The sequence below is a fragment of the Candoia aspera genome, chromosome 3, assembly GCF_035149785.1.
Source record: "Candoia aspera isolate rCanAsp1 chromosome 3, rCanAsp1.hap2, whole genome shotgun sequence".
In the NCBI taxonomy this organism is placed as follows: Eukaryota; Metazoa; Chordata; class Lepidosauria; order Squamata; family Boidae; genus Candoia; species Candoia aspera.
The window spans coordinates 20768025-20786687 of record NC_086155.1 but is presented as its reverse complement, the minus strand read 5'-3'; the positions used below and the strand labels follow the sequence as shown (position 1 = coordinate 20786687).

At 38.3% G+C, this 18663-nt stretch overlaps 1 protein-coding gene across 1 annotated transcript in view; it reads right to left on the bottom strand.

Moving 5' to 3' along the window:
• The window catches only part of PREX1 (phosphatidylinositol-3,4,5-trisphosphate dependent Rac exchange factor 1), a 132688-nt gene that overhangs the window by 63521 nt on the left and 50504 nt on the right, over positions 1-18663 (bottom strand). Inside the window, exons 7-10 of the mRNA XM_063297090.1 lie at positions 17220-17335; positions 15690-15839; positions 11746-11893; positions 6743-6843 (exon numbers count right to left, since the gene is read on the bottom strand). Coding sequence (XP_063153160.1) covers positions 6743-6843; positions 11746-11893; positions 15690-15839; positions 17220-17335 — 515 coding nt within the window. The remainder of the gene's footprint in view (positions 1-6742; positions 6844-11745; positions 11894-15689; positions 15840-17219; positions 17336-18663) is intronic.

Here is an 18663-nt window from a genome sequence, read left to right as displayed (position 1 = left end):
TTCTTAGCAAACCGTGTTTCTGCTTGCACAGATCACTGCACCTACATCTACTACAGCTGATCACATCCTTGGGCGATAGTACTAGAAGTATACCTGCAACATTTTCTGTGCCACTTGGGCTCTGAGCATATAGCTGTAGCCAGGATAAAGGTGACAAATTAATAATTTATATTAAAATTAAAATAAAATTAAATATAAAATTGCTCTCCATTTATGTATTTAACAATTTACTTTTCTCCCTTTTCTGTCATATTACATATTACAATTTAGAAACAACACAAACATCCAACTAAAGACCACATCTAAAGTTTTCTAGATGTAGAAAGTAAGGAAGATGACCTTGATGGAAATATGCAGGAACTGTTACCTAGGCAAAAGGGGCTGAAATATTTTTTTTAGTCCAGAACAACAAGATAACATTCAGAAATTGCTCGGGCAGATGCCTCCCTAATTCACTGAAGTATAAGGAGGAGGAGGAGGTACAGCATTGTCAGACCTGCATGGTTCTGTTATTATAGCCAGTCTCAATAAAAGTAGTTTTAGCCTTCGTGAAGAGTTGATTTCCTGTTGTGAGGTGGACACTAGATTGCCCTGCAGGATCAGATACTGTACCTCTGCATTAAGGTAAAGCCATTACTGGATATAATCCAAAAGGTAATCAGAATGGGATCAGGATGAAGAAGACTTTTTCATGGAAATCTACAGGAAAGGGCAAGCAAAGGCAAATGACAACATTTATATGATAATGTAATCATGCAAATGCTGTGATTTATGTACTTGTGTCATACTGCTGAGACAAAATATGTAATGGCAGTTGTGTATATTGTCGTTTTGCTGTCATTGTTCTTTGCTGCAGAAGTTACTGGATCTTTTTTTCTCTCTCTGCCTGGAACCCTTGAGAGCTCCTACCAACAATACCAGCCTACGCTGAGAAATAATAGCTTCCTACGATATTGCAGTATTTTTCAGACTCTTTAAAATGGCATTGTATCAGCCTGAGAGCTGCCTTTCCATAACGGTCTGACAGAGACAATCAGTTAAATAGTTCTTCAGTATTATGACAATTATATGTAATATGAAGATGTGTTATATCTCAGAAGCCAAAACTTTGTTAATATCATCCTGCCAGATGTCTGCTGCAGCACAAGAAGACTATTCAGTAGTAATGGTGCCGCATATTGTGCAGATGGTAGCACAAACCTGGGCAACCTGGGAGGATATTTTGGGGTCCTTGTCCGAAAGAAGTAGCATTAAATAGAAATCACACTCCCTGCCTGGAAATTTCTTCAATATTGGATATATAAGGATCTGTCTAGAGTCCTTATATAGGGAACAGTCTAACAACATATGGCTTAGGGTTTCCACTGAGCTGTCACCACATGGACATAGCCGAAGGTGCATAGGAGTACCCTTAAAACATCCAAAAAGGACTGCTGAGGGCAATGCATCCAGCCTGGCTAAGGTGAAAGCTTTATGAAATTTCAAAATTGTAATAGATGATAAATAAGAAGCTGGAATGAACCCTTTTGGAAGAAAATGACAAATATTGGGGTGTAGCACCTTACTTAAATTTGTCTGGAGATCTATATCCCAGATCCGTTGTTTAAGGGCGGTTCTAGCATTATCAAATCCTAATGAGCACAGACTTTCCATAGAGAAGCCCAGCAATTGAATTTTATCTAAGGCTTTAGCCACAATGATTTAAAATGATCTCTAAATACTAATGGGTCTAAACCTATAGGAAACGGAATTAACTTTAGCCAGAAGGAACCATGCCGTGGCATCCAATGAAACTGTAACTATTTCTACGTGTAGAATGGCATTTTTGATACTTTTTGGTACCATCAATATGGCTCTAATAAACTTATTCTGAATGGTTTCAATAATATTAAGCTTTGCAAGGGAGCAAATTTGAGAGCCATAGAGAAGCTGAGGGACTACCTTAGCTTGAAAGACCTTGCAAGCTGCAAGAATATAATGGGCTCCTTTGGAATGGTAGAATCTTGCAATAGCTGATGAGGTACGCTGTGCAACACTTGCCCGGTAAACAATATGAGCATTCCAGGATAAGGAAGCATGGAACTACACTCCAAGGTATTTATAGGAGTGTACCTGTTTAATTGGAGTCCCATTTATTTGCCATTTATGAATCTTATGATGGTGTCGGGCAAAAACTAAGACTTTAGTTTTCTGATAATTTATTGAAAGTTTTTGATCTGTGCAGAATAAAACTAGTGCCCTAAGTACTTTTCTCATTCCCACTTGTGAAGTAGACATAATGACTACATCACTGGCATACAATAGTGCTGGAATTGCATGATCAGCCAAAATAGGTGGATGATGGACTGAAACAGCAAGCACTTGAATTAATGGATTTAGATACAAATTGAAAAGTAATGGAGCTCATATGCAACCTTGTCTTACACCTCTATAAGTTGGGATTGCTTTAGATAAATCTAAAAGGAGTGCATCTAATTTTCAGGGAGGTGTTTGAATAAAGCAACTGAATAAGAGCTAGCAGCCTTTTGTCAATCGTGGAATGTCTCAGACTATCCCACAATCTCTCCCTTGGTATTAGATCAAAAGCTGATTTAAAATCAACAAAGGTTGCAAAAAGAGAACCATGGGGCGGGGGGGATATTTTTCTGCCAAATGGCGAAGAACCAAACAGTGATCTAGTACTGACCATTCCTCTCTAAATCTGGCCTGTTCTTCGGCAATAATATTTTCATTTTGTACCCAATCCACTAACTTTGAATATAAAAATCTGGCATAAAGTTTATTTATTGTGTTTAATAAACTGATAGGCCTATAATTTGTAGGGTTGGGTCTATTTCCCTTATTTCTGTATATCAGTACAACAGTGGACTGCAAGGAGGTCAAATCAATCAATCCTACAGGAAATCAACCCTGACTGTTCATTGGAAGGACAGATACTGAAGCTGAGGCTCATATACTTTGGCCACCTAATGCAAAGAAAGGACTCACTCGAAAAGACCCTGATGCTGGGAAAGACTGAAGGCAAAAGAAGAAGGGGACGGCAGAGAATGAGATGGTTAGATAGCATCACCAATGCAATGAACATGAATTTAAGTAAACTCCAGGAGACAGTGGAGGACAGGAAGGCCTGGCGTGCTATGGTCCATACGAAGAGTCGGACACGAGTTAACAACTGAACAACAACAACAGCCTGATTCCAGTCAGATGGAAATTGTCCTGTGTTATTAATGTTTGTAAATAAGGTGGCCAGAACTGTGGCCCACCAGTCTTTATTTTCCTTTATTAATTCTGGGGGGATAAAATCACCTCCAGATGCTTTACCTGGTTTTAATTGGACAATAAGATCTTTAACCTCAGCTATGGATACTGGTGGCCAATCTAGGAGGTCATTACAAGAGGGAATCACATCTGAGATTACAGCAGATTCCCTTTTAAAGATGTTATTAAAATGATCCTCCCATTTATCTGCAGATATTTGTGTAATAGGGCCAAGATGTCTATCTGTAAGAGACTGATTTATTAAATGCCAGAACCAAGTGGAATTCTTCAGCTTTGCTGCTAAAATTAAATTACTCCAATTCTCTCTTATAGCCACTTTATCTTCAAGAGATCTTCATAATTTTTTTAATCTTAAGTAATTTTGAAGCATTTGAGGAATTTTCCTGGCGAAAGGAAGTTATTGCATTTAAGAGAGCCTTTTTAGTTTTAATGCAGTCATTATCATACCAAGATTTAGTATGTGTGTTTATGTGTGTGTAAGTATGATGTGTATAAACACAATTAGTTGTTGTAAATCTTGTTGGGGGGCTTGAAGATTAACAATAATTGATTGATACAGTGATATTACTTGTTCATATGAATCAGATGAGCAAATTTGGGTATTTATTTGAAGCAGGGGCTCTGAGGTCAAATAATTTTAGCCAGATCTTGAGACCATTTATTTTGTACTTGCCCCTTCATTGTAATATCAATGGGATAGTAGGCGACTTCTAATGATTCAAGATTTGTTTAGAATCAAAAAGACAAATTGGTGGAAAGTGGTCACTATCAGGGTGAGTTCCAATATAAAAGTAAGCTATATGACAAATCATAATATAATCAACTACACTGGCCCTGTTTGGGTGCCAGAATGTAAACTCCCCTTTTACATCACTTCTGGCAGTGCCATTAAGTATAATTAGATCTAAACTGTCCACAAATTGAACCAAACGAAATCCTGCAATATTACATTTTTGGTCTTTAGATCGGCTGGCTGATAAATAGCCCACATCAGTTTTAGTGGGCATTGGCCACTTAAAATGAGTTTGCAGAAAAACATCAGATTGGCCAATACGTGCATTAAAATAACCAGCAACCATTATGATAGAATCTGGGTATTGACATGATAACGAATTTACATAGGTATTGAACTGATTCCACAAATTATTTATTTCCCTATGCTCATGAACTGGGGGAAAATACACATTAACAAGTAATACAGAGTAAAATTTAAATCTAAGTAGGAGGGCTAGATCCATATTAGCAAGACTCCAGTATGAATACTGGGACATTGAGTTTAACAGAAACCATAGAACTCAGGCCACCTGATGGTCTACCTTTTTTGTGCTGGGAATTGCATTCAAAGTAAAGGGAATATATCCAGGTATTGATAGATCCTCCATAGCCCATGTTTCTTGAAACAAAAGAAACAATTCTTTTTTTCTGTTTTATATGCCTGTGTGTGTGTGTCTGTGTGTTTGTGTGTGTGTGTAAGATTGTTACTATTATATATTTTGATTGTATCTGGCCTTAGGGCTGTAATAAATGTGTTGTTTTTGTAGTATATCTTTATGCATTCACATAATTACAGCTGCAACAAGCCTTTTTTCTACTACATTGCCTAACAGAAAGACTAGATTATAATTATTTTGTGTGCTCAATATTTCAGCAGAGCATACTTGAAAACTGAGTACATGAGTACATCAAGAACTAATGATCTCTGTTCCAGGACCAAACAAATGGATCTTCTCCAAGATTTCAATTCATGAAAGCATCCTCTACTTTTGTCTACCCACACTGTTAGAAAAAGCACTTCTGGTGTGCTAATAAAAAGAGATTATCATAAATGTCACACAATAAAAGAACTTCCCCATTAAAAATTTGTTTCAGGGAGTTTGCATAGGAATTAAGACCACTCAAATTCCTTAGGAAGAAAATGCCTCACTACTTTTGAAGTTAATTTTCCAGCTATGAATACCTGAAGGATAGAGCAGGAAACCCAATTGCTTAAATAAGAGACTGATACTGTTATTGGAAAGCAGCAGGAGAGAAACAAGTTCTGCAGCTCATTTCTGATGGAGAATACCCTGCCCATTCAACAAATCTACTGAGAGTTATTTCACAGACTAGAAACAGATCTTGATTATGCTGCCCATGGGGATTCTGAGAGGAAAAACAAATTATGGCTCTGTGAACAAATGCATCTGTTCAACATGCTCATTTGCTCAATGACACATCTTGATATATATGTAAACATCAGCTTCTTAGATCTAAAAATGTACGACCCACAAGAAGTAAGCAATTTATTACAATAGTTGATCAGCACCAAAAACAAAGAAAGAAATTGTGGGTTTTGCAGAGCTCAGGTATATACTATCCTTTTATATTGTTCAGCAAGCTTTGCCATAAAATTTTGCTATCCTATGCAACAACATAATATATGAAGGGATGAATGAGGCTGATTTTTTTGAGATCCCTGCGTCAAAATATGTGAATGCGTCTCAAGAAAGACTTTGGTCAATCTACATAAGTCTTGGGCATACTAAATTAGACTTAAGTCATCTTGGATGATACACTGTTATATGTCAGCACAGTTATCAGTATTCCCTCATGAGCACAAACACTGCTGTCACTCCGTTTGCCACATGCTGATCCACTGGTTAAAGGTTAGCACTTGTGAAATAAATGTTTGTTTACATGCTTCAGTGTCACACAAACTGGACTTGAAGAGATCGTCACAGCTGCTTACCAGGAAAAAACTTCTACTGCATTTCTTCAGAATAGATATATACAGGACTACATATACAGGCTGCAATCTTTTGTCTCCTTTCTTGTGATAAGCTCCATTGGACACAATGGAATTTACTACTGAGGAATATGCAAAGAGAACTTCACTGCCAAATACATTTATTTTATTTTACAATCACTCCAATTTTATCTTAAATTATAGAGAACTATTAAAAAGAAGATACTTCAACATCATACATACACATACACAAATTCTAACTCTAAGAGCCGCTAATAGTGAATCATCTTTGCCTTGCAAATGTGTAAAACTCCTCTCTCTACAACTTGGTTTCCAGTTTCGAAACACAGAGCTGAGTCTTGTAATATGACGGCTCTCATCACTGGAATTTACTTCACCATTGTGGCATACCTAGCCCTGTCACTGATGTGTTTTAGGAAGTCTCTAAAAACACATATATTTACTTTGGCCATTAACTTCCACTAATATTTGTTTTTTAATGGATAGGGGGTTTATTTCATAACATTTATATTATTTTATTAGTTCTGTAAACCATATGAGAAGCAGTCCATAAATATGTTAAAATAATCTCCTCCAGTTAAGGAACCTTCCAAAGCTCTGATTGAAATACTGGCTTTTGTATACATCTGGCTTCTTTTGTGCTTCTTTTCACTACTATCACTTCCAAGTACATCATTATATCTGACAGAATTTTATGATGTAATACACAATATTCACCATGATGGATGATGCCGTTCTCCAACAGAGCTTGTCCCAGATTGACCCCTTCCTCTGGTTTGCTTATCTCCCCAATTTCTTTCAACCAAGAAACAAACTCACTGGAAAGAAAGAGAAGCAGTACAACAAATGAAATTAGCTTCCTATTTCCTTTAGTTAAAAAATAAATGTGCAAGATGTGAGTTGACTTAAGGCATCTTTCTCTCTACCAGGCAAAGTAGAGCATATCCCCATGAAAGCCACATGCTGGAGTGGTTAGAATGCTGGTGCTCAAATTCCTGCTCCCTCATGAATTGTCCGGAGTAACCCTTGGCCAATCATTTTCTGTCACCTGGTCTACTTCAAGGAGCTTTCCCATGTGTTTAAATAGACCAGTGAGGCAGCATGCTATGACCCTTCCCCTGAGTTTGTGCATGCATAGTCTCTGAACAGTGAAGTCTCTAGATTCCACTCCTAACTATCACGCTTAAAGCAAAACTGTGCATACTTGACACAAAATTTAAAGCATTTTGTGTGAATTTTATACAAAAAATATCCTGCCTTCACAATCTGCCAGATTGCATGTGTTAATTTTTTATTTAGAATGTATGAACATATTATGGTTACAGAGTTACTTGCTGTTTGTGTATGAAGAAAGACATATCTCTCTGTCACTCATAACTTTGACCCTAACATTGTCAGAGTAATAAGGCACCGACACTTCTGCAGTCATCTCAAAGGCCATCAAGACTACTTCTGCAATTAATCTGTGATTAATGCTTGGCTTCTGAATGGCATAAGTTGCGCTCTAAGAACTTATGGATGCAGGCTGGACAAAAACTAAATAATATAACACCTCACAGTACAAATGCAAGAGAGGCTGCCACAGGAAAGCAAAACAGTAATCAAGGAAGGTCAGATTTTTGCATTATTACTCTTCATTTGCATGTTCTGCCTCCTTTAAAATTAACATTTGGCTTGAATTCCTAATTGAGTGGTCATCTGCAAAAATCCAAATGACCAATCAATGGCAACAAAGAGATAACAGAAAACTCAGACTTTGTGCTGCCATCAAATGATTTCCAGATTTTTAGCCAAGATCTGGTAGCCCTAACTTTGACAACAACTTCTACAGGTTCCCAAAGACCATATTTAAAGTCCCAGGAGCCACAAGGAGTCCTGCAACCTCAATTACTCACCTCACGGTACAAATGCAACAGAGGCTGCCACAGGAAGGCAAACCAGTGATCAAGAAAGGTCAGAAGCTGAGGTGTTGTCTAGCCTACCTCATCACCCTGCATGTCCCATCATGCATTATTTTGTTAAAGTGTGAGGAGTGGTTGGAAAAGTGAACTATTTGCTCCAATGAGCAACTTTGCAAGAAGATGAGACTATAAATGTGATGAACTAAAATGAAAGACAAAGACAGGCAATGTGAGAAAATGAGGCCTTTCAACTGGCTGCAATGCTTCCTTGTTACTTTGGAAGATTTTCCTAGTTTCAGTGAACAGCTTCTATTCTTATTTAAAATATTTCTATCATACCTTTCAATGCAGAAGTTGTGGAGTTCTCGGTACTCTCTGACCTTGGTTGTTTAACCCTTTGCTCCAAAATTTCAATATGGTTAAGATGATATTCTAGGTAACTGACTAGATCTGGCTAGCTGGTGCTTTATTTCCTAAGTATTATTGTTTTTATTGTTTATTAATTGTTAATTTGTTTATTTATTTTTAAAATATAAAGGCATTCCTTCCACGTGGACTCTTGCAACAGATTCCATCAACGATACATACGGTGAAATACAAGTTCAGCTAAAATGAGGAAAAACAAGTTGGCAAGTTGGCACCTTTGAAAAGCTCACCTAAAAGCTTATCACAGCTTCCAGAGGATTAGATCTGAAAAATCTGAGTTGTGGCATATGCATTGTGACATGGCATTGCAGTCATTCATTCAGAGGAGAAAGGACACCTTCTAAGAAACCTGGGCTATTACCCCAGATGATATCTCATATAGAGTTTCCATCTTCTCCCTGCAATGTGTAACTTAACTCATGTGCTCACATGTATGACATTCCTTGAGCTACGACTGTGACTAGCAGGTGAAGGTGAATTTAATAATAGCTCCATGTTTACATGTCTAACTAGGTGTTAGAAGTTAGCCAACCTTGGCTGATCATGAAAAGCTAAGCAGGGCTGAACATGATTAGTACTTGGATCCCAGATCCAAGGGAATCCCAGAGCTATAGGTTAGACTCATAGGCAGGCAGGCAGGCAGAGGCAATAGCAAGGCATTTTTTAATATTATTGTCAAAAGCTATATGGACATATCCATGGAATCACAGCAACTGAGAATAATTCCAAGCAGATGTCACTGTTTCACCCTGTTATAGTATATAATTGTTATTTTCTCCTCAAAATGCTTCCAAGTATAAAAGGGGGAAAGTGAAGCACACTAACTAGACTCTTCCCTCTGTCGCATTTCCACTCCAGTTTGGTTGTCCTTAATATGTAGGCGGCTGAACTTCTACTCATATAAACACACTTTACAACTCAGAATCTTGAATCAGATGAGAAGGCTGAGAACATCCCATCTTAACAAATACACTGCAACAGAGACAGGAGATACCGCAAAGTGCTCCTGTTGATGAAACTTCTCCATAAAAAGAGTACCCACAAATGAAAATCTTGCATACCCCTATTGTGCAAGCAATAATTTGCTTGAGCACAAATGTAAATGAAAATTTTTCATAGCTTATTCATGAACTGTTCTGGCAAAAATTCTGCAAATGTCTTGGGAAGAATTTGACATTCTTCAAAGGACTGTCCCTATAAATGTTGCCTGAGTTTTTCCAGGCATTCTTACAAGTCGTCTTTTTAAAATTTATTGTAAGTTAAACATTCCTTATTATAAGTTAGAAACTCATCTTATTCCCAGTGATCTGGCCAAAGGAACAAAACTAGTGAAAAAGAAAGACTTTGAAGGATCAGGACATGTGCATTGACTTCTGTCTGGTACTAGTCAGAAGGATGCAAAGCATAAGAAAGCAAATTTGCACTGATGTAAGAGGAAAGATTAGGGAGGTCAGGGACAAGTGAGGTCTTTAAAAAAAGAGCAGCTATCTTTGGGACCGATATCAAGTTCTTTACCAACAACTTCGTATACACACAGATCTGTCAAACAAACTATAAAAGCCCCATTTGATGTGCATATCAAGAAGCAATGTTGGTGGTTTGAGTTTGGAATAGCAAGAAAATGTGCAGGCCATATTTTGAAGCATGCGGGGGGGAGGTTTAAGATGGGGTTGTTTAAGAGTAAACTAGATATGAAATGACTAATTTGTGGTGACATATTGGCTTAGCTTTGCTGGGTGGCCAACATGAGAAAAGCAACTTGACTGCTATAGTTGGAAGCCCACAAAGATTTTTTCTTCTTTTCCACAGGCTTAGAAATTATGGCCAAAATAGCAAAATTGCTACATGGAAGGATTAAAGCCTGATTATAGTTAGATACAGTATATAAATATGGAACTAGAATGCACAAAAGAATAAACTTCAGGTCAAAACTGGGAGTCTTTTGTTAAAAAAAAAGGAGGGGAAGCATCAAAGCAGCTATGGATAGATATTTTTAAAGCTGGTATTAGACAAGGGTGGTAACAGAAAGTAGCCCATGGTGCAAAATGTTTCATGCACCTCAAGAAAGATGATTACAAGATGGGACGGACAACTTCCACAGGCATTTGCATGTTAGCGAAACAAACAGGAGATCCCCAATGATCCAGTGGTTATAAGGATACATGATTATAGCCTCCATCTCTTCAAAATATGTCCAGCACTCTAATGCTGACACTATCTGGACCCCGAGTAGTGTCAACCTAATCATCCTGGCACAGCTTTTCCTATCATGAAAGTAACCAGCCAATCTTCCCTGCAGATGTGCTTTGGTCTATTAGATTCTTAAAGATGCAATACTCAGCGCTCACAATTGCTTCTTGAGGAATCCAATACGGCAAAAGTCCGCATCACAGAATGGAGTTTACCTCTGACTCTGAGATGACTCCTGCAATAAGTGCTGTTGGTGCGTAAAATATAGCTGTCATGTGAAGACTGACTGGCAATGGCAGCAAATAACAGTAGTGTTGCACTGTAGTGACAGATGAGGAAGACAGGGCATATACAGGGCAGAGTTGGTTGTGTGACCTGTCAAAGTCCAACCACTCCCACCAAGTCACAACTAAAAAGTTTCACGTGTGAATCTATCAGAAATACCAATCCTTTTTTCAAGTTTGCCCTGCATGTAGAAACAGCATCACTTCTGTTTCCTAATATAAGAAGTTGAAAATTGCTATGCTGCATCACTGATGGACATGAGAAGGAAACAACATATATTCAGAATTTCATTACTAGAAAAACCCTCTCAGATTACCTCCTACCTAATCTTTTCTTGTTGAACATCTTTAGCCTCTATCAGTTTCTCCTTCCACATTCAATGTCTTTCCAAGACTAACATTTACACCATTAAAAATCACTTCCTAATATCTCCCTGGCTACAAATGGTGAGTTTTTCCCTGTCTCCTCTGGAAAAAAGAGGTAACATCCTGTTTTTATTTCTGCATTTTAAATTTGGCATTAAAGCCAAAACAACCACAGGAGAATCTTTTTTCTAAGCAAAGATAGGGGCAAGGAGAGAAAGAAGGCAAGACAGAGAGCTAGGTTGTCAAAACTATTTTCAGCTTATAAGTTAAGTGTTTGTTGTGCATTTAATGTCTTTTCTACAGATTTCAAGTGATATTTGCAAGTTTTCTCCCCCACACCCAAAAGCATCTGCTGTCATTATGTAATCCAAGGGCATTATGTAGGAATGAATGATTAATTTTAATAAATTAATTGTAATAGAGGTTAAAGACCTTTCCAATTAAATTCCATCAAAGCACATTTGATTTGGCTTCACAAACCCATCCACAGAAAACTCACAGTTCTTTCTGTTAATTGGAATGAAAGGCCCTATTCAAATCAAATATCACTTACTTGCCAAGAAAGCACTTGGGAACAGTGCTTAATTTTCTCCTCCTGTCTTTGATAAGATTCACTTTCTTGTTCATCATCATGTGATATAGTTTCTCCCCTTTTTCAGAAATCATAGCATAGGCATCTCTCTCCATGCCTAATTTCAGACCTGGAAAACAAAAGCAGGATCTTCCACAAACACTTCCCAGATAAACTTGGTCAAAAAACAGGTTGGCCTAATATCAACTAGATCACAGACATTTTCCTCTCCTTGGGGGAAATACTTTTGTAAAGACAGAGACAAAAACAAGTTTCTCAGTTCTGAATAGACACTTCTTCTCCCCTGAATAGAATAATGGTAAATCTGAAGCTTCTTTTTTACCTGTTTTCAATGGAAGCCCTTCATTCACTTCCATCACAACTAAGGTTGTGTATATTGACAACACATACAAGTCCATAATAAATACACTGATTACAGTGCATCAAGTTTCTGATCTAATTAGAGAAGGTGTAGAATTATGTCTAGTGCAATTCAGAATTGTTTTCAGATCAGATTTCTACAGAAATGATTTGCAGTGGGGAGGGACATTCTGGCCGATTGCCATCTTCCTCCATGCTGTAATATTACTCAAATACACTTGCTGACAAGTTCTGCCAAAGGTAATTTGCAAAGTCAGACTGGGATAGAAAGCAGTCTGTGTAATTCAACACATTCTCAATTTGCAGCTACATCATCAAATTCCCCAAACTCTGAGGTAAGAAGAAGATTGCAATGCATCTCTTACTCATCTAGTTTGAACATAAAACATTTTGTCTTAGTGCTGATAATGGCTTGGCTGTCGAAATATCTGAACCAGATGTAATTGCTTTTCAATAAAATCTTGAATACATGCCTAAAGCCTCCTTGATTTCTTTCTCATCTATGACAAATAGAAATTGCCTCCAGACAAACAAGTGAATCCCCAATGTTCTGAAAGACAGCAAAGGCTTCACATGTAGAAGATTAACCAGGTTTGAAAAACAAGACTGATGAAGAATTCTGCCTAAAGCTCTAGAAAGCTAATGATCGGCCGAAGAAAAAATACAGAGCTAAATAGCATTGGTTCATGATATAGGTCTGCTTGTGTAAACTTGCCTATTATGGCTTAGCATTATGTGAGGACCCTACAGCTTGTTTACCAAACCATCATTTCAAAAATCCTGGGTGTTATATATGAAGGCCTAAATGTAAAAGACCATTACCTGTCCCTTCCCCCTGTACAGAAAAAACCTTTAGGCTCTCTTAAAAAAAACATAGTCCTACTGATTGTGCAAGTATTGGTTTTTGCATGCTAGTTTTATATATTAAAACTCCTAATGCACTACTACCATTCAGTAATTCACACTTGACAAGGCACTTTGAGTTTCATGTTAACTTGCTACTGTTTAATACGAATTTTATCAGGACCAGCCCTATCATTAAGCACGTAGCTTGAGAAAGAAAGTTGATAAACAAAGGTGCAAAAGGCAGTAAAAAGGGGTTATGCGAGTGCAATATGGACTAATCTACTTTACTGTACATATGTACAGTAGGTTGCTAGTGCTTTTGAGGTTATAAGTTGTATATGCAAAGACCCTATTAGCCTTATTCATTTATTTGCTTTAAAACTTGCATTTCCACTATGCAGAGTACTCAAGTCAGTTAACAAAATTTAAAAAGAAAATGAGAAAATAAATGTTGAAATTAATACTACAATCAATTAATAAAATGTCAATTGTTTGCGTTGATTTATAGCTCTTATGCTATGCTGATGTTGATCGAGATGCATTTAGAACGGCAAAGACTTCATTGTTAGTTTAGATTTGCCTGCTGTCTTTAGTGTACCTGTTTACACTTTGTGTATCCTCTTATATCTTGATGTTACCTTCAGGCTGCATTTGAATATAGGTTTTGCTGGCTTGCTGTTGCAATGCTAATGTTATTATTCACGCAAGAGGAAAGCAGCAACGCTTGTCTTTGCAGCCATAAAATACAAACAGGCAGCTTTCCAGCAGAGAGCAACACGTCAGTTTGCTTTGTGCGGTTCTTGTTTTGGTAAGCAGGGAGCTGGAAAAAACACCCAGCAAGTCCAATGTTTTGCTTGAATTTCCTGCCACAGATCTTACAGCAAAACTGGCCAAGGTTTGTGTGTGGTGGGTTGTTTTTTTTTTAATAATCCCTGTAGACAAGCAGGTAGTACTACCACCTCACCTGCTTTTATGATCTTGGGTGAAAAACAAGAGAAATGGAGTATGTTCCAAGTTTCCATTGTTTTCTATGGATGGGACCACTGTAACATAAGTGATTTTCAGGAGAAATATGAACGTTTCACATTTTGAATTAGTTTATCCTTCACTGTAGGTTTTCAAAAATCCTTGTTGTATTGATTTTTCAGCCAGAATAATTTTGTACGTTTTTAAATACTGCCTATTGTATTAAACAGGTATTTTACTGTTTTGTATTAACAAACCTAGCAGTGGACAGTAATTGAATAAGTTTCTTATGTTGCAACAATTTATATGCCTTAAAATATGGATAATAAGCCAAAAGGATTCATTGTGAAAGATACCTGGGTGATTTTTTTCCAATTTATTGAAAACCCTTAATTAAAAAGATTCACCAGACATAGTATGATAGTATGTTTTGGTTTGCCTAAAATGTCAAAACAGTCTAGAAAGGTTTATATGCAGGTGGTCCTCAGTTAACGACCACTTGTTCAGAAACCCTTCAAACTTGTGACGGCATTGAACAAGTAGAACTTACAATAAGTCCTTGAAGTTCCAGCTGTTACAGTGACCCTGTGGTCATGTGATCACGATTTGCGACCTTCCCTGCTGGCTTCCCAAAAACAAAGTCAATTGGGAAGCTGGCAGGAAGTCAGAAGTCACCGTCACGTAAGGTCCTCGTTTAATGACCTGCAGTGATTCACTTACCTATGGTAACTGGGGACTGCCAGAACAGCCATCGCTAAGCAGTGTGGTCATGTGACATTGGGCTTTATGACTGCATTGCTTAGCGACAGAAATTCCAATCTCAATTACCATTGTTAAGCAAGGACTACCTGTGGTGGCAAAAAATTAGGAAGATTCTGTTAGCACCTTTTCTGACTAATTTTATTAAAAGCCACAAGCTTTTCTGAGCTGCAGCTCACTTTTAGTGGAGTGCAGTGTGTCACTTCTGAATTGCATTCATGGTCAATTCTTCATGGCATGCTGGAAGAGATTTTAAAAGAATTTAATGACACAAGTAAATGCCAGAACTGTAACCAAATGTGTGCTGCACAAACTATTATATTTTTTTCCAGTTATCAAAAAGAATGCTAATGTACATTCCTCTCTACCACAACTTCCAGCAGGCCTGGGGGATTCCTTGGAAACAGAGAGCCTGCAAGATGGCTTTATTACATATGAATTTTTTAACACTCTCCTGTGGTCTTATTATACTATGTTTTATTGTTTTTAAAGGTTATTTAAGATATGTTTTATCATTCTGTTTTTATCATATGCTGCCCAGAGCCACATTCATGAGGTGGGCAGCTATATAAATTCAATAAATTCAATAAATAAATAAATTCGGTAGATGGATAGATAGATAGATAGATAGATAGATAGATAGATAGATAGATAGATAGATAGATAGAGTATTTATTTGCCTTATAAAACAAGAGCCGTAAAGCTTTAAAACATTTCACCATGTAAATAAACTAGAATATGATTTTGTAAGGGCAAGAATACTTGAGGTCTGCATCTCTGAATCTATTTGAAGGGGAAAACTGAAATAAAAGCTTCTACATAGGAGCTGCTTACATTACACCTCCCCATCACCACCATTTTTTTGCCATGACAATGAAAATAAGCTGCTCTTTTTCAGATGGAAAATTTCACAAATGCATACAGGCAATCTACTTTTTCCCCCCACCTATAAAATGTACCAGCCAGGAACTTACTCTCTCTTTGTTCCCGTTCTTTGATTATAGCATCCAGCCATTTCTGTTTGTCCTCTGCTGTCTTGGCCATACAGACAAACCATTTGTTTTTGGCAGTGTTGTGTATCTTCCATCCATTTGTTACTGTATAACCATTACTGTGGTAATCTGCTGCAAAAGCACAAATGTACCAAGAAGAGAATGAGTGCAAATCTGTGGCCTAAAGGGAAAATAAGTTCAGCCTGGCAACACACTTGGGCTCCACCATTGTCCTTTTTCTATGGTATTAATAGAAGCAGCTGTAGTAAGTATTGTGAAAGCTCCATCATAATTTTTAGGCATTGCATTGGACCACAGATCCAATGGAAACTGGATCCTATCATGCATGCCACTGAAATACTTTGGGTGGGGAATTCTGAATGCTGCAACCACACAGGATTTGCCTAACAATGGCAACTGGGACTGCTGCAACTGCTGTTGTAAGTTGGAATGGTCACGTGATGTTGTGCTTTATGATGTCACTTAGCGACAGAGTTGCTGGTCCCAATTACCATTGTTAAATGAGGACTACCTGTATCTGTTCCAAACCTGCATCACAGCATGCCCTCTTCCCGAGCTAGATGAAATAGCCAGGAGTTAATTACTCCTGAAACCCAGAAGGGAAGAAGTGGACCATGTCTGTAAGGGAAGGGAGTTCCAAAACATGAGGGTGGTGAATGAAAATGCCCACTTCCAGGGTCCCATCGGATGGTACTCTTGTATTCAATCTGATTGGTTGGGCAGATGGATATGGGTGAAGGCAGCCCCACAGATCACCTGGCCTGGAGCTATGTAGGGCCTTAGAAGTGACAACCAGAACCTTGAAATGCACCTGGAGATCTACAGGCAACTGGTGTAGCTTCCAAAATAATGGGGTTACACAAATACAGTGGAAAACACTAATCACTGCCAGGCTGCCACATTTTGTACTACTGCAGCTTCCAAATGCTTTTCAGGGGAAGCCCTGTGTTGAGTACATTACAGCAGTCCAAGCAGGTGGTGACTAAGATACGAGTGACTGTGAGCAGGGCCTCCCAACCCAGGAAGAGTCACAATTGGCATACAAGCTGTAACTGGGCAAAAGCCCTCCTGCCCACACCACTGCATTCTGGACCAGCTGAAACTGTTGTGAGCTTCCCAGAGTTGTGTTTTAGGATGGGCAGCCATACAAATCTTTTAAATAACATAAATAAATAAAACTTTCAGGTGGTCTTCAAGGGCAGCACCATACAAAGCAAGTTACAGTAGTCAAGCCTCAAGGTGACCAGGTCATGAGTGTCTGTCTGAAGGGCCTCCTGATCTAGGAGAGGGTACAATTGGCACACTAAATGAAGCTGTGTAAAGGCCTTCCTGGCCATAGCTGCCACCTGACAAATTGAGCAGGAGCTGTGAATCCAGAAAGACCCCCCAAACTGTGAATCACCTCTGAAAGGGTATGTACAATTCCCTTAAGAGTCAAAAATAGAACATGGCTGCCTCCTCCTTTTGAGAAAAAATTAATTGGTCCCTTACCTGTCCCATCTTCCACATTCTCAACCTCCATAACTTCTGTGTTTATTCGCCCTCTGAAGATGTAGAGGGATCCATTGATAGACTTAGTACGTTTAGATGTTTTCTTCCCAGCAACTCTGCAGTTAGTGAATATATAGTTAGCAAGGATGCTTATTATATAAACATTGTATCATTTCCCACAAATATATTAATTCATCCTTCTTCTCCTCTTCCCTAGGAAATATCCTATATATCTCTTAGAGTTCAGAATTACAATCTGTAATCAATATATATCACAACTGTTAAAAAGGCTTTGTATGCATTCCAACATTAACATTAACATTAACAGGAAACATTAACAATCTCAGATATGCAGATGATACCACTTTGATGGCTGAAAGCAAAGAGGAACTGAGGAGCCTTATGATGAAGGTGAAAGAAGAAAGTGCAAAAGCTGGCTTGCAGCTAAACCTCAAAAAAACCAAGATTATGGCAACCAGCTTGATTGATAACTGGCAAATAGTGGGAGAAAATGTAGAAGCAGTGAAAGACTTTGTATTTCTAGGTACAAAGATTACTGCAGATGCTGACTGCAGTCAGGAAATCAGAAGACGCTTAATCCTTGGGAGAAGAGCAATGACAAATCTCAATAAAATAGTTAAGAGCAGAGACATCACACTGACAACAAAAGTCCGCATAGTTAAAGCAATGGTGTTCCCTGTAGTAACATATGGCTGCGAGAGCTGGACCATAAGGAAGGCTGAGAGAAGGAAGATAGATGCTTTTGAATTGTGGTGTTGGAGGAAAATTCTGAGAGTGCCTTGGACTGCAAGAAGATCAAACCGGTCCATCCTCCCGGAAATAAAGCCAGACTGCTCACATGAGGGAATGATATTAAAGGCTTTGGCCACATAATGAGAAGACAGGACACCCTGGAGAAGATGCTGATGCTAGGGAGAGTGGAGGGCAAAAGGAAGAGGGGCCGACCAAGGGCAAGATGGATGGATGATATTCTAGAGGTGATGGACTCGTCCCTGGGGATGCTGGGGGTGTTGACGACCAACAGGAAGGTCTGGCGTGGGCTGGTCCATGAAGTCACGAAGAGTCGGAAGTGACTAAACGAATAAACAACAATGCATTCCAGAGCAATTCCAAATATTTTGAGCCATTATATTTTATAGTTAAATTTAGTGTGACCACAAGGAGAGAACAGTACTGAAAGCTTAATAATTAAAAACACTGAAAAGTTGCAACTAGTGTTATCACTAATGCTGCTTACAGAACGTCATATTTATTGCATGTTTTTTTTTCAGGGACCTCAAGAGAGCATACATATGGATCTACCCTCATTTTATCCCCACAACAACAACTCTGTGAGGCATGTTGGACTGAGAGAGAATTATAGGGTCAAAATCACCCAATGGTTGATTAGGAGTTTAAACCTGTGCCTTCCTGGTCCAAGTTC